We start from the raw sequence: 15,530 nt of genomic DNA on the forward strand, positions 1-15,530 counted from the left end.
CTGTCGGCTCTTGCGGATTTGGGAAGGGCCTGAGGAACATTGGAAATCTGCCAGCCTCGCCTTCTCTTCTCTTCTCTTCTCTTCTCTTCTCTTCTCTTCTCTTCTCTTCTCTTCTCTTCTCTTGACTTGACTTGACTTGACTTGACTTGACTTGACTTGACTTCTCTGTCTTGCCTTGCCTTGCCTTGCCTTGCCTTGCCTTGCCTTGACTTGACTTGACTTGACTTGACTTACTTGACTTGACTTCTGTCTTGTCTTGCCTTGCCTTGCCTTGCCTTGTCTCTTCTCTCTTCTCTTCTCTTCTCTTCTCTTCTCTTCTCTTGACTTGACTTGACTTGACTTGACTTGACTTACTTGACTTGACTTCTGTCTTGTCTTGCCTTGCCTTGCCTTGCCTTGTCTCTTCTCTCTTCTCTTCTCTTCTCTTCTCTTCTCTTCTCTTGACTTGACTTGACTTGACTTGACTTGACTTGACTTGACTTGACTTGACTTGACTTGACTTGACTTGACTTCTCTGTCTTGCCTTGCCTTGCCTTGCCTTGCCTTGCCTTGCCTTGCCTTGCCTTGCCTTGCCTTGACTTGACTTGACTTGACTTACTTGACTTGACTTCTGTCTTGTCTTGCCTTGCCTTGCCTTGCCTTGTCTCTTCTCTCTTCTCTTCTCTTCTCTTCTCTTCTCTTCTCTTGACTTGACTTGACTTGACTTCTCTGTCTTGCCTTGCCTTGCCTTGCCTTGTCTCTTCTCTCTTCTCTTCTCTTCTCTTCTCTTCTCTTCTCTTGACTTGACTTGACTTGACTTCTCTGTCTTGTCTTGCCTTGCCTTGCCTTGCCTCTTCTCTCTTCTCTTCTCTTGACTTGACTTGACTTGACTTCTCTGTCTTGCCTTGCCTTGCCTTACCTTGTCTCTTCTCTTGACTTGACTTGACTTGACTTGACTTGACTTCTCTGTCTTGTCTTGCCTTGCCTTGCCTTGTCTCTTCTCTCTTCTCTTCTCTTCTCTTCTCTTCTCTTCTCTTCTCTTCTCTTGACTTGACTTGACTTGACTTGACTTGACTTGACTTCTCTGTCTTGCCTTGCCTTGCCTTGCCTTGCCTTGTCTCTTCTCTTCTCTTGACTTGACTTGACTTGACTTGACTTCTCTGTCTTGCCTTGCCTTGCCTTGCCTTGTCTCTTCTCTCTTCTCTTCTCTTGACTTGACTTGACTTGACTTGACTTCTCTGTCTTGTCTTGCCTTGCCTTGCCTTGTCTCTTCTCTCTTCTCTTCTCTTCTCTTCTCTTGACTTGACTTGACTTGACTTGACTTCTCTGTCTTGCCTTGCCTTGCCTTGCCTTGTCTCTTCTCTCTTCTCTTCTCTTCTCTTCTCTTGACTTGACTTGACTTCTCTGTCTTGTCTTGCCTTGCCTTGCCTTGCCTTGTCTCTTCTCTCTTCTCTTCTCTTGCCTTGCCTTGTCCTCTTCTCTTCTCCTCTCCTCTCCTCTCCTGACTTGCCTCTTTTCTCTCTTGCCTTTTCTCTTTTTTCTTTTCTTTTCTCTTCTCTTCTCTTCACAAATTGACTTGGCTTGACTTCTCTCTCTTGCCTTGCCTTTTCTCTTCTCTTCTTTTCTCTTCTCTTCTCTTGACTTGACTTGGCTTGACTTCTCTCTCTTGCCTTGCCTTGCTTTGCCTTGCTTTGCCTCTTCTCTTCTCTTCTCTTCACAACTTGACTTGACTTGACTTCCCTTTCTTGCCTTTTCTCTTTTTTTCTCTTCTCTTCTCTTTCTCTCCCTTTCTTTCCCTTTTTTTTCTCTGCTCCACCATCAGGCCCGGGAAACCCAGCTGAGGCAGGATGCCGACATCTGGGAGATGCTTTCCCGCATTGCAGCAGAAGGCAGCCCCCCCAAGTCCCCCCCACCTGCCAAACTGCGGAGACCCTCTGTGGCCCGCAGAGGCTCTTTGCAACCTCCTCGCTTGGCTGCTCCCCCAGGCAGGTCTTCACTTCTCCCTCCTTCTCTGGCCGCCCCTCCTGGCTCAGTCCCCCAGGTACACCTCTTCTACCTTGACCTCTGGCCGGAAAGGGGTGGGGGGCTGGCAACCCCTTCTTTCCCCAGGGCAGCTATGCCTTTCTGCCTCCCTCTGGGGCAGTTGACCCCAAACTCATCCTTCCCTTCCTTTTAACTGAGTTGCCAGCCTGGGTGGATCAAAACGTTTTTTTCCCCTTCCTTCCTTCCTTCCTTCCTTCCTGGGTGGATCAAAACATGTCTTCTTTTCCTTCCTTCCTTCCTTCCTTCCCTCCCCCCTCCTTCCGTCCTCTTTTGCTCCCTCCCTCCTTTCTCTGTCATTCCCTTCTTCCCTTTTTCCTCCTTCCTTCCTTCCTTCCTTCCTTCCTTCCTTCCTTCCTTTCCTTCCTTCCTCCCTCCCTCCCTCCTTCCTGTTGCTCGCTCGCTCCCTCCTTCCTCTGTTGCTCCCTCCCTCCCTCCCTCCTTCCTTCCTTTCTCCCTCCCTCCCTCCTTCCTCTGTTGCTCCCTCCTTCCCTCCCTCCCACCCTCCTTCTTGTTGCTCCCTCCCTCCTTCCTCTGTTGCTCCCTCCTTCCCTCCCTCCCACCCTCCTTCTTGTTGCTCCCTCCCTCCCTCCTTCCTCTGTCGCTTCCTTCTTCTCTCCTTCCTTCCTTCCTTCTTTCCTTCCTTCCTTCCTTCCTTCCTCATCTTCTCGCTGGATGGGGCCGCACCTCCTCTGCCCTGGAGTCCAGGCAGGTGGCCTTGCCAAAGGACATTCTGTTGATGCCAACAACCACCTACTTTCTGCTTCCAAGCACCGACTCTGGGGGTCTGAGGCCCCAAAGGTACCCTTGCATGAGCTGGGGTTGCTTTAGGTGGCATCCCGCAGACAAGGCAGGTGGGGCTGGGAGTAGGCTTTGGGCAACGGATGTTGAAGCATCCAAAGCGTGGAGCCTTTTCTTTTATGGGTGGGTAGGAAGGAAGGAAGGAAGGAAGGAAAGAGAAGGAAAGGAAACGGGGAGGGAAGGAAGGAGGAAAGAAAGGGAAGAGAGAAGGAAAGGAAAGAAGAGAGGAAGGAAAGAGAAGGAAAGGAAAGGGGGAGGGAAGATGGAAGGAATGCAGAAAGGAAAGAGTGGAAGGAGGGAGGAAAGAGAAGGAAAGGAAAGGGGAGGAAGGAGGAAAGAAAGGGAAGAGAAGGAGAGGAAAGAAGAGAGGAAGGAAGAGAGGAAGGAAGAAGGAAAGGAAAGGGGAGGAAGATGGAAGGAATGCAGAAAGGAAAGAGTGGAAGGAGGGAGGAAAGAGAAGGAAAGGAAAGGGGAGGAAGGAAGGAGTAAAGAAAGGAAAGAGAAGGAAGGAGGAAAGAGAAGGAAAGGAAAGGGGAGGAAGGAAGGAGGAAAGAAAGGGAAGAGAAGGAGAGGAAAGAAGAGAGGAAGGAAGAGAAGGAAGAGAAGGAAAGGAAAGGGGAGGAAGATGGAAGGAATGCAGAAAGGAAAGAGTGGAAGGAGGGAGGAAAGAGAAGGAAAGGAAAGGGGGAGGGAAGGAAGGAGTAAAGAAAGGGAAAAGAGAAGGAAAGGAAAGAAGGGAAGAAGAGAAGGGAATAGGGAAGAGAGAAGGAAAGGAAAATGAAGAAGGAGAAAGGAAAGGGAAAGAAAGAAAAAGAAAAGAAAGAAAAGGGAAGATTAGGGAAGGGAGAAGGAAAGGAAAGAACGGAGGGAGGGAGGGAGTGGGCTGTTTTCCATCCCAAAGTCCTTCTTCCCTAAAATGGCGGCAGGTGTGTGCGCGTGCTTTGTTCCGCCTTGAATTTCTGGAGCCCCTTTTCTTGGGGGAGCATGAGTGGGTGTGGAGGGAAACCGAGGCGTGTTCTTGGGTGGTGGGCTGGGCTGTGGAATTGGTGTGGGCCTTGTGTGTGCCGGTAGTGTTGTCGGGGTGCCCACTGGAACCGGCTCCCCTCTTCTGTCTCAGCGCTGGCTGCTCTACCGAGGCCTTCCCAGGCTACCTGAAGCCACTTTCTACTGGGAGCTGCCCAGGCCTTTCCTGGGGAACCAGGTAACCCTCCTTCCCAGGTGGTGAGGCTGGGACCCAGCATGGTGTGGTTCTCTCTTGCTCGTAACGACCGTCCTGCGTGGCAACAGTTCATTACAGGTAGTTCTCGACTTACAACGGTTCGTTTAGTGACCGGTTACATCGCCGAAAAAGGCGGCTTACGACCGCCTCTCACACTTAATGGCCGTTGCGGCATTCCCCATGGTCACGGGGGTTAAAAATTCAGATTGTTGGCCGCTGTCTCAGAGTTACGACGGTTGCAGCGTCCCGGGATGCACGCGATCCCCTGTGGCGACCCGCAAACCAGGTTCACTGAACTGCCGCGTTCGTAACTGAAGGACCACGGTGATTCACTTTAACAGCCGAGGCGAGAAAGGCCATAAAACGGGGCAGAGCTCGCTTATGGACAAATGCCTCGCTTAGCAACGGAAACGTTGGGCTCGGTTGTGGTTGTAAGTCGAGGACCATCTGCCTTGCACGGAGCCTTCTGGCGTGTGGCGCTTCTCCGTCATGGATAATGTGGAGAATTGAACCCTAATTCTCAGGTTGATTTTTCCAGAGTTTTTACTCAAACGAGGTGTCCAGAAATGATTATACATGTTTTTGTGTGAATTAATACTGGGGAAAAGTTTTAGAAGGGACCGTTTGTTCTCCAGACGGTCCGAGGGAGACTCGACATTTAAGGGGAGGGGGCTTCCTGTGCTCTCACAGGCCTCGTGAGCTAAGCCAGCAGAGAGAAATCCCACCTAACGGCTTTTCGATTTGTGCAAGCTCAATTGGTTGCGTGATGGTTGTGAGAAAAGGCCCAGAAGCAGGGAAACCCGTGGCAGATGGCCTGCCTTCCACCTGGCCTACCTCACTGGGTCGCAGAGAGGATAAAATCCCTGCTGGGTCCAAGCAGGTTATGGGAGCCCGGCCTTGAGCTGCCTGGAGAGCAGTGGTGGTATTTAGCCGGTTCTATCCGGTTTGGGCGAATTGATAGCAGCTGCTGCGGGAGGCTCCGCCCACCCGCCCAGATGTCATCACGTCCCATTTATCCACGTTTTTGATGCTCTGCGCATGTGCGGAAGGCCCTGCGTATGCGCGGAGGTGGCGCTCACATTTGTAAACAGGTAGCGAAGGTGAATACTACCCCTGCTGGACAGGAATCTTCCCTCCAAGGGAAAACGAAGGGGTGCATGTTTTGAACACTGGTTCCTCTTGGTCCTGGCTGGGACCGGAAACCCCACCTGGCCAGGGGGAACGAGTCACCGAACAGAGGGTCTCCATTTTACCCTTGCAGGTGGGCTCCTATGGGGGACGCCTCCGCTACACCCTATCCTACTCGGCCGGAGGGAGAGGTACCCCGCTGCCCGATGCGGATGTGCAGATTACCGTAAGTTGGGGAGGGGGACGCCCTGCCTGGAAGTGGCCTTTCGGGGGTGGGGAGGGGGAAGCTGGAGCCCCTCCCTCAAGATTTCCTCCTTCCCTTTTATGCTAGTTAGTGGCTTCTCTGAAACACTCCGCCTGGCCTTCCCTGTCTTGGAGGAAGGAAGCGGGATTAGCAATTGGCTTCTCTGCCCCCTAGGAAGTGGATGGGTGGGTGGATGGGTGGGGAGTGGCTAGGGCAAACGGGGCTCTGCTTGGGAACCCTCCCAGCTGCTGTGGAAGGCTCCTCCCTTGCTCTTCCTCTCCTTCAGGGCAACGACATCACCCTAGTGGCCTATCTGTCCGAGCTGCGGCCTCACGAGCACAAAGCTTTCGAGGTGATCTTCCGGGAGGTAAGGCAAAGGGAGAGTCAAAGTGGGGGAGGGAGCAAGCAGGCTGGCATTCCTGCACCCCACTACACCCCAGTGGGTCCCTTGTTGCCTCCAGACTGAGCTGCAGAAGCAGCTCAGCTGCTGGTGCCACGTTTGTCTCCTGGCCTGCATAGTCGACATCAGCGAGGCAGAGGAACAGGGGGAGTCTGTTCCCAGTACACACATGTGCAGAACTGCCAGAAGGCAAGAACAGTTAAGACAAAAGGGGCAACTCGGGAGAAAGGCTTGGAAATGATTGGCCCCTCCCATAAGGCATAAAGGAGGAGCAAAGGCATGTGAGCCTTTGTAGGAAGCAACTTTGTTCGTGCTGGTCGGTTTAAATTCTGAAGCTCCGTTTTGACTCTGTGCTCCATGTGGCCTTGCAAAGCTAATTGCCAATTAGGTCTTTGGCAGCGTGTCAAGGGAGATAAAAGTGGGTGCTTATCAGTCTTATCCCGAAGGACTGTGGCAGACTTCTGTCGGACTCTTTACAAACTATTTGTGACTCATTAGGGGCTGTGAATGAACAGAATTCATAGCCGTTGAAACCAAAAGAGGGTTTTTGGGACTAATCATGTGCTTTTTACTGTCTCGGGAAGCCTAGGTCAGAACACATGCTCAGCCGGCCTCCCCGCCTCCTTTCTCTCCCCAGCAATTCTGGAAGCGACCAGATGGGCAACCTGCCACGCGGGAACACCTGCTGATGGCCCTGGCCGACCTGGACGAGATCCTCATCCGGGCCACCCACTCCACGGACATGCTTTCGGCGGGCATCACCGGCGTCAGCATGGAGACCGCAGTGCCCACCTACACCAGCCTGCCCCGGGCTTTGGAAGTGGAGGCATGCCGCTGCCCTCCCGGATACCAGGGCCTTTCTTGCCAGGTGAGCTGACCGGCTGGGCCCAGCGGGACCTAGAGACCTCCAGGGAGGCACTGACTGACGCCACTTCCTGCCTTCTCTTGCCCGCAGGACTGCGCGACTGGCTACACCCGGACCGGCGGAGGGCTGTATCTGGGGCACTGCACACTGTGTGAATGCAACGGGCACTCGGAGTCCTGCCACCCTGAGACGGGCACTTGCTCGGTGAGACCCCCTTTCGGGCCGTCTGCAGCAGCTTCGGTTGGGCTGCTCAAAGCTCTAAACTTGGCATGGAATCTGGCAGTCTAGAGTAGAGTATGTGGGGCTGGGTGGGAGGGAGGGAGGCAGAGGGGGAGGAAGTGACTTCTGTTACGCAACTGGGAGTTGGGATACTTTTGCAGTGATGAAATGGGCCTGTTTTGAATTGTCCATCCAATTTATCCTGTTCTTAATTAATTGGATCAAGCAGGGCTTTTTTTTTTAAACGAGCATTTTCTTTTGGAAAAAAGCCGCAGTGGAAACTTGTGGGTAGGTTTGGCTTCCAATGTAGCCTTCTTTTTTTCTGTTCAAAAAGTTTTTATTAGTCAAAAAAGGTTTATACAAATACATATCAGGTATGGTAAATTTTCATTTTTCTTATCTAAAATAAGAATTTTACTCAAATTTTTTAACACATACAACAGCCATAAGGCAAGCAGGTGACACGAAGTAGCAAAGTTTGCAAATTTTAAATACGTAATAAAGAAGAGTCAAGAATAAACAGAATATCGTACAAAAGAGAATAAGGAAAACCAACACAATCCCAAATATCTTTATCACTTCCTAGTTTTGGATCTCAGAACTCTGGGTTCAGCCTGACCCAACTCCAGGGCCGCAACAGCTGCAGCCGCTCAGCCCCATGATCTATAACCTCCTTCTTCAATTCCTGGGTCATCTGATTCCAGGAAGGCTTTGTGTTCCTCCACATAGGCCGTAGCCTCCGCAATTGTACTGATTTTTTCGTAATGCCCTCCCGGAAAATCATCAATCCTCTGGCATCAGCCATCTGAAGCCCACTCTTCTGGTACAATTTGCTTGACAAAAATAATATTTCTTTCTTTTTCACGCACCTGTCTGGGAATCTGCCTCAGAATGGCTATCTCCTGCCCCTGTAAATCAGTGCCCCACTCCTATGTTTTCTAAGAATTTCATCTCGCCTCTTCTCACAAATTTGACATGAACCTCTCTGGGAACTGCATGCGTGCGTGCATATTGCGAATTAACTCTATAAACTCGATCCACATCCCAATTCATGAAATCAACACCTCTCCCAAGAAATTCTCCCAACAATTTAGTCACAACATCTCTCAAGTCTTCTTGGTCCACTTCTTCCAAATTTTGAAACCTAAGGAAATAAGACATTTTATCCATCTGTAGTCCAAGCACAGCATTGCCTGTCGTCTCCTCTCTTTTCTGCACTGCCCGCATCTCTCCCTCCAGACCTTCCACTTTCTGCTTGTTTTCTGCTGAGACTTGTTGAGTATCCTTTAAATCCTTTTGGATAGTCACAATTTCTGCTCTTATTTCCGTTTGGCCTCTTTGCAAATCATCCAGTTTCTTGTCCATGTTGGATAACTTTTCCAGAATTCTCTCCATCTCTCCAGCAGTTAGTTTCTGACCAATGTAGCCTTCTTAAGTCTCTCTTTTTCTCTGGATTTCCGTTCCCTTTTCTTTCCCACAATAATTTCCTCCCTTCCCTTCCTCCCTTCTTTCCTTCCTCCATCGCTCCCTCCCTCCCTTTCTTCCTCCCTTCCTTCCCTCCCCAGCACTGCCTACACCACGCGGCTGGGGAGTTCTGTGAACATTGCGCCCCTGGCTACTACGGAGATGCCACCGCCGGGACTCCTGAGGACTGCCAGCCGTGCGCTTGCCCATTGCCGGATCCTGAGAACCAGTAAGCCACTTGCCCTCTTGGGGCAGGGCGTGGGCAGGAGTCCCTCGCAGCCAGAGCTAAGGATGGTGCTTCTTTCTTTTTGGCAGATTCTCGCAGACTTGCGAGAGCCTGGAGGGCGGCGGCTATCGCTGCACCGCCTGCGAACCTGGTTACACTGGCCAGTATTGCGAACAGTGAGTAGGTCTTTCCCTAGAAGGGCTGAGCTGGCATGGGGCAGCAGCCCTTGAGAGCCTCCTGATGCATCTCTGGTTCTCCCCCTAGATGTGCCTCTGGATATACGGGCAACCCCAACATTCGTGGGCAGAAATGTCTTCCTTCGGGTGAGCAGAGATGCGCTTGCTCGTTGTGGAATTGTCGTTGTACGAAAGGGTGGTGGGTGCTGATGGCTCTGTTTTTCACAGTCGGGGTGGGGGAGCTGAGCTGCCCCCTCACCTCAGCCTCTCCCTCTGCCTCCTACTCCTTCTCAGGACCCCCCGACCAGCCCCGCCTGATCGTCCAAGTCCATCCCGCCCGGACAGCTGTGTCCCAGGGCAGCGAAGTGTCGCTGCGTTGCCAGGTCAGTGGGGAGCCGCCCCATTTCTTCTACTGGTCGCGGGAAGACGGACGCCCTGTGCCAAGTACTGCCCAGCGCAGAGAGCAAGGTAAGTCTGTGCTATCCCCCAGCTAGGCAGATTGCAAAGCGGGTGGGGGTGGGGAGACCCAGAAGGGGAGGGACAGTGACCTGGACAGGGAGTCATGTTTTTGCAGTCAAAGGAATTGGCGCTTGGCCAGAGAGGATCCTTCACGGTGTCCTTGCTTCCTTCTCTCGGCCGAGTGTTGCCGCATTTTCGGCTACGCTCCTGGTTCTGAAGTGGGAAGCTTCCCCAGAGCGTCCTAGAGTGGCCGTGGTTCAGCTGGGGCAGTGGTGAAATTCAAAAATTTTCCCTATCGGTTCTGTGGGCGTGGCTTGAGGGGGTCATGTGACTGGGTGGCCATGGCCACCTCTTTTTTTCTCTTTATTTAGGATTTTTTAACTAAAAAAAGTTTTAAAAAAAAGTTCCAACAATCAGCTGTGCCACGCAATCGTCGGAACCTTTTTTCTTAGTTTTTTAAGCATTTTTTTACTACTGATTCAGGTGAAACTGTAGCATTTTTTACTACTGGTTCAGGCGAACCGGCCCGAACCGGTAGTATTTTACCCCTGAGCTGGGGCCTTCTTCAGGGCGAGCAGGCGCTCTGTGCCCTAGCCTTAAAAGGAAGCTAGTTCTCTAGATTTCAACAGAGATGAGGTGGGGAGACAAACGGCAACCTGTTCTGTAGACCAGAGTTCCCCAATCTTTCTGGCTTTGGGCCAGTGAGGGAAGGAGAGGGGCTGGTTCTGCGCAAGCCGTGAGCGTGTGCACCATTTACATGAATGGTGTGCATCTGCGCCCATCCAGTCATGCGAATGGAGCACGTGTGCAGGCGCTCACCCGCCACTCGTAGAGGTGGGATTGTGTGCCGCCGCCTGCCTGGTTGCAAACAGCTCAAGGCCCATTAGTGGGTTGCGGCCCAGAGGTCAGGGACCGCTGCTTGTAGGCAAAGCAGCCGGCTGGTTTCTGACCCTGTCTTTCCTGAATCCCCTGCAGGCATCGAGCTGCACTTTGCTAGCATCCGGCCCTCAGAGGCCGGCGTCTATGTCTGCACCTGCCGAAACCCCCATTTCACCAACTCCAGCCGCAGCGAGGTGGTCGTCACAGGTGAGACGGAATCTTCCACTCGGAAACTGGGCTGCCGAGCTCAGGGAGGCGTGTCAGGGGACACATACCCCGATCCCCGGGCAGAGCTGACGAGGGCCGGCTCCCTCATTCCCTGGTGAAAGAGAGAGAGAGACAGGCCAGGACCAGCTGGGCAAGGCTGACCAGCTTCTCTCGGCCAGCGCAGAAGGCCCCAGCAAGGCTATCTCCGTGACGGTGGAAGAGCAGAAGGTGCAGAACGTGAAACCGGGCAGTGACGTCACCTTCCTCTGCACAGCCAGGAGCAAGGTGAGTCTTTGGGGCGGGTGGGGGAGAGGGAGAAAGGGTCTGGGGCAGCCCTGGTTTGTTCTGCTGGTGAGCAAATGGCAGGCAGAAGTCCACCTGGTGGGGTCCCAGGGGGCCTGTTGAGACCTGCAGAGCCGCAGCAGTGCACAGGAAAAGCATGAGAACCAGAGATAGGATTCACTTACCTTCCCTACCAGTTCGCAAATGTGAGCGTGTGCACCATTTACATGAATGGTGTGCATCTGCGCCCATCCAGTCATGCGAATGGAGCACGTGTGCAGGCGCTCACCCGCCATTCGCAGAGGTGGGATTGTGTGCCGCCGCCTGCCTGGTTGCAAACAGCTCAAGGCCCATTAGTGGGTTGCGGCCCAGAGGTCAGGGACCGCTGCTTGTAGGCAAAGCAGCCGGCTGGTTTCTGACCCTGTCTTTCCTGAATCCCCTGCAGGCATCGAGCTGCACTTTGCTAGCATCCGGCCCCCAGAGGCCGGCGTCTATGTCTGCACCTGCCGAAACCCCCATTTCACCAACTCCAGCCGCAGCGAGGTGGTCGTCACAGGTGAGACGGAATCTTCCACTCGGAAACTGGGCTGCCGAGCTCAGGGAGGCGTGTCAGGGGACACATACCCCGATCCCCGGGCAGAGCTGACGAGGGCCGGCTCCCTCATTCCCTGGTGAAAGAGAGAGAGAGACAGGCCAGGACCAGCTGGGCAAGGCTGACCAGCTTCTCTCGGCCAGCGCAGAAGGCCCCAGCAAGGCTATCTCCGTGACGGTGGAAGAGCAGAAGGTGCAGAACGTGAAACCGGGCAGCGACGTCACCTTCCTCTGCACAGCCAGGAGCAAGGTGAGTCTTTGGGGCGGGTGGGGGGAGAGGGGAGAAAGGGGTCTGGGGGCAGCCCTGGTTTGTTTTGCTGGTGAGCAAATGGCAGGCAGAAGTACACCTGGTGGGGTCCCAGGGGGCCTGTTGAGACCTGCAGAGCCGCAGCAGTGCACAGGAAAAGCGTGAGAACCAGAGATAGGATTCACTTACCTTCCCTACCAGTTCGCAAATGTGAGCGTGCGTGTTCCACGCATGCGCTGTTGCTCACACATTACATCCAAGCGGCTGGGTGGAACCTCCTGCAGTGGTCACTACCGGTTCACTCGAACCGGACAGCACCGGCTGCATCCCACCACTGGTGAGAACGAGCGTGGTTGCCTCTCAGCTCAGCATACTGAGTTTCCCCCTGGATGTCCCACCCTTTCCCGAATCAGGCAGGGTGGGTGCATTTGGATCCTTTTCTGCCTCTCCTCCCCCCACCCCTTTCTCTCACCCGTCCACCTCCTGCCTTCTCCTGCAGTCTCCCGCTTACACGCTGGTGTGGACGCGGCAGAACAACGGGAAGCTGCCCAGCCGCGCCATGGACTTCAACGGTATCCTGACCATCCGGAACGTGCAGCCTGAGGACGCCGGCATCTACATCTGCACCGGCTCCAACATGTTTGACATGGACGAGGGGACGGCCACCCTCTATGTGCAAGGTGGGGCTTCGGCTCTCGCGCCTGCCGGCTGGGCAGGAAAAAACACCTCCAACTTGGCCCAGCAGCCCACATCTCCCGCCGAGCGCTACACTGGGTCCGGGCCGCCAGCCCCAGGACCGGCAGCTTCCTCACAGGCTCACGCAAAGACACGCTTCCGCTCTCATCCACAGGGCGGGAGGGGTGTGTGGGAACGGGAGGCCGGTCTTTTAAGACGGCTCCTGGGCTCGCAAGGCTCCTGCTTGAGGCAGCTCATCATCACGCGGCCACTTTTTCACACGCCACCCCCTCTCCCCCAACCCTGTTTTCAGCTCCATCGAAGACCCAGATGTTCTATGGTCCCGTAGAAATGGTGGAAGGCCACAGACCTTGTAAGTCGGTTTGGCCTGCAGGTGCCTGTCCACCCCCCTCCCCTCACTGAAACACTTCTTTGCCCGTTGGCTGGTGCTGTTTGGCCTTCTCTTCCTCCTCCTCTTTCCTCCTCCTCCTTGCTCCTCCTCTTCTTCCGTCCTCCTCCTCTTCCTCCCTCCTTCCCTTCTTTCATCCTCCTCTTCCTCCTTTCCTCTTCCTCTTTCCTCCTCCCTCCTCCTCCTTTTCCTCCTTCTCTTTTTCCTCCCTCCTTCCCTTCTTCCTTCCTCCTCCTCCTTCTCTTCCTCCTCCTCCTTCTCCTTTTCCTCTTCCTCTTCCTCCTCCTCCTCCTCCTCCTCCTCTCTTCCTCCTCCTCCTCCTCCTCCTCCTCCTTCTCTTCCTCTTCTTCCCTTCTCTTCCTCTTCCCCCTCCTCTTCCTCCTCCTCCCCCCTCCTCTTTTTCCTTCCTCCTCCTCTTCCTCCTCCCTCCTTCCCCTCTTCCTTCCTCCTCCTCCTTCTCTTCCTCCTCCCTCCTCCTCCTTTTCCACTTTTTCTTCCTCCTCCTCCTCCTTCTCCTCCTCCTTCTCCTCCTCCTCTTCCTCCTCCTCCTCTTCTTCCTCCTCCTCCTTCCTCTTCCCCTCCTCCTTCCTCCTCCTCCCTCCTCCTCTTTCCTCCTCCTCTTCCTCCTCTCTCCTTCCCTTCTTCCTCCTCCTCCTTCTCTTCCTCCTCCTCCCTCCTCCTCCCTCCTCTTCTTCCCTCCTTCCACTTCCTCCTCCTTCTCCCTCCTTCTCTTCCGTCCTCCTCTTCCTCCCCCTTCTCTTCTTCCCTCCCTTTTCTCTTCCCCTCCTCTTCCTCCTCCTCCCGCCTCCTCTTTTCTTTCCTCTTCCTCCTCCCTTCTTCCATCTTCCTCTTCCTCCTCCTCCCTCTTCTTCCTCTTCCTCCTCCTCCTTCTCTTCCCTCCGTCTCTTCTTCCATCCTCTTCCTCCTTCTCCCTCCTCTTCTTCCTTCCTCTGCCACCCGCTCCATTCTCTGGGATGCTGAGTTGCCCTTCTGCCTCACAGGCCAACAAAGCGAAAGGCAGGCAGATTCTCCCATCTGCATCCATCCCCCCCTCCGCTCCTCCCCACCACACTCCCAGGCCCTGTTGTTCTGGTCATGTTTCTGTCCGTGCATGCCTCACATTCTCTTGCCTGCATGCGCGCAATGTGCTGGGCCATTTCTTCCAGCAGGGATCTCGGGCCTTGCCAAGGATTTCAGTCCTGGCTCTGGAATCCTTATGGGCGCCGTTCCAGCCCCCCCCCTCCACTCCAAACCCGCCTCCCCAACTCTGACCAAGCCGAACCTGCTTCCTCCTGCAGCTGCCGCTGCTGTCCAGCCCACAGCCACCATTGAACCCTCGCAGCTGAGCGTCCAGCCAGGTCAACCAGCTGAGTTTCGCTGCATCGTGACCGGAAGCCCAGAGCCGACCGTGGAGTGGATCGGTAAGCCCTGAAATTGCTCTGGAAGACCCTTCAGGAACAGCCGGTCTGGCTGACCTCGGCTTGGCAACCGGGAAGGCTCAGACGAGATGGGCAACTTTTAAGAGGCCTCAAAAACCCTCGGCTGGAAATCGGGCGGTTGCGAAAGCGTCCCGAAGGCAACCGTGGAAAAAAACCCACTTCTGGGTTGAGCCTGGACGCCAAACAAGGACAGGTCTGTGTAGTCCTGTCAGGGGTTGACCTGAGATCAACTTTTTACACACACACGCACATATGCACACACACACACACACACACACACACACACACACAACTGGATTTTCTGGTTTTTTCCTCTGAAGAGGTTTCGCTTCTCATCCCAGAAGCTTCTTCAACTCTTTTCAAGAGGCAACTGGACTTTCTGGGGGTTTTTTTCCTCTGAAGAGGTTTCGCTTCTCATCCCAGAAGCTTCTTCAACTCTTTTCAAGAAGCAACTGGACTTTCTGGTTTTTTTCCCTCTGAAGAGGTTTCGCTTCTCATCCCAGAAGCTTCTTCAACTCTTTTCAAGAAGCAACTGGATTTTCTGGGTTTTTTTCCTCTGAAGAGGTTTCGCTTCTCATCCCAGAAGCTTCTTCAACTCTTTTCAAGAAGCAACTGGACTTTCTGGTTTTTTTCCTCTGAAGAGGTTTCGCTTCTCATCCCAGAAGCTTCTTCAACTCTTTTCAAGAGCCAACTGGATTTTCTGGTTTTTTTCCTTTGAAGAGGTTTCGCTTCTCATCCCAGAAGCTTCTTCCGTTGACATCTTCAAAGAAAAACAAGGAAGTCCAGTTGCCTCTTGAAAAACCACCTTTGGGACTTAATCACTTGCAAAGAGAATTCAGCCAGAGCCGTTGAATGCGGCAGAGGAACCCCCAGTGGCCTACAGTAAAACTGTTTCCCCCACCTTCTGTCGAGCGAAAGCGTTCTCGGTGCCTCCCATAAACGGATGATGTCATTGGTGAAATACACTTACCTTTGCTACCAGATGGGGAGCGGGAGTATGCGGGAGCGCACGCACACTACGCATGCATGTGCCTCTTTTACACACGTGCAGAGCCTTCTGCGCATGCGCAAAGGGTAAAAAACGGGCTGTAATGATGTCCCAGCGGGTGGGCGGAGCCTCCCACTGCCGGCACTACCTGCTTGCACGAGCCGGATAGATCCAGCTGGATTTCACCGCTGGATGACGTTCAACGACTAGCACGCGTGTCCAGAGCTGCGCTTCGCTTTTCCTGTTAGCCGTTATAGACAAAATCAATAACTAAAGGAAGTTATTTGCTCATAATGGCTCTGAGTGGAGTAACTGCTTTAGTTCAAGAGTTCCTCGACCTTTCCAGCTTTGGGACCGTCATGGGAGGGAGGAGTGGGGAGGGTTCCACGCGAGCAGTGGGCCAGCACATGGGCATGCAGCTCCATTTACCCGGCCGCTCGCACAAATGGTGCATTCATGCACGGGCTCGCCCGCTGCTCGCACAAGTGGGGAATGCATGCACACTCACTCATCACTTTAGAGAGCCGAGGTGGCACAGTGGTTAGAGTGTGGTACTGCAGGCTACTTCTGCTGACTGCCATACGTTTGGCAGT

The 15,530-nt window shown here is 53.7% G+C and overlaps 1 protein-coding gene across 1 annotated transcript in view; it reads left to right on the plus strand.

The window, feature by feature from the left end:
• The window catches only part of HSPG2 (heparan sulfate proteoglycan 2), a 96,914-nt gene that overhangs the window by 47,499 nt on the left and 33,885 nt on the right, over nt 1-15,530 (plus strand). Inside the window, exons 36-48 of the mRNA XM_058161011.1 lie at nt 5,301-5,393; nt 5,698-5,778; nt 6,449-6,679; nt 6,767-6,880; nt 8,461-8,588; nt 8,675-8,761; nt 8,850-8,908; nt 9,056-9,229; nt 10,196-10,306; nt 10,491-10,591; nt 11,926-12,106; nt 12,415-12,474; nt 13,809-13,931. Coding sequence (XP_058016994.1) covers nt 5,301-5,393; nt 5,698-5,778; nt 6,449-6,679; nt 6,767-6,880; nt 8,461-8,588; nt 8,675-8,761; nt 8,850-8,908; nt 9,056-9,229; nt 10,196-10,306; nt 10,491-10,591; nt 11,926-12,106; nt 12,415-12,474; nt 13,809-13,931 — 1,543 coding nt within the window. The remainder of the gene's footprint in view (nt 1-5,300; nt 5,394-5,697; nt 5,779-6,448; nt 6,680-6,766; nt 6,881-8,460; nt 8,589-8,674; nt 8,762-8,849; nt 8,909-9,055; nt 9,230-10,195; nt 10,307-10,490; nt 10,592-11,925; nt 12,107-12,414; nt 12,475-13,808; nt 13,932-15,530) is intronic.

Source organism: Ahaetulla prasina, chromosome 18 (genome assembly GCF_028640845.1).
Source record: "Ahaetulla prasina isolate Xishuangbanna chromosome 18, ASM2864084v1, whole genome shotgun sequence".
Taxonomy (NCBI): Eukaryota; Metazoa; Chordata; class Lepidosauria; order Squamata; family Colubridae; genus Ahaetulla; species Ahaetulla prasina.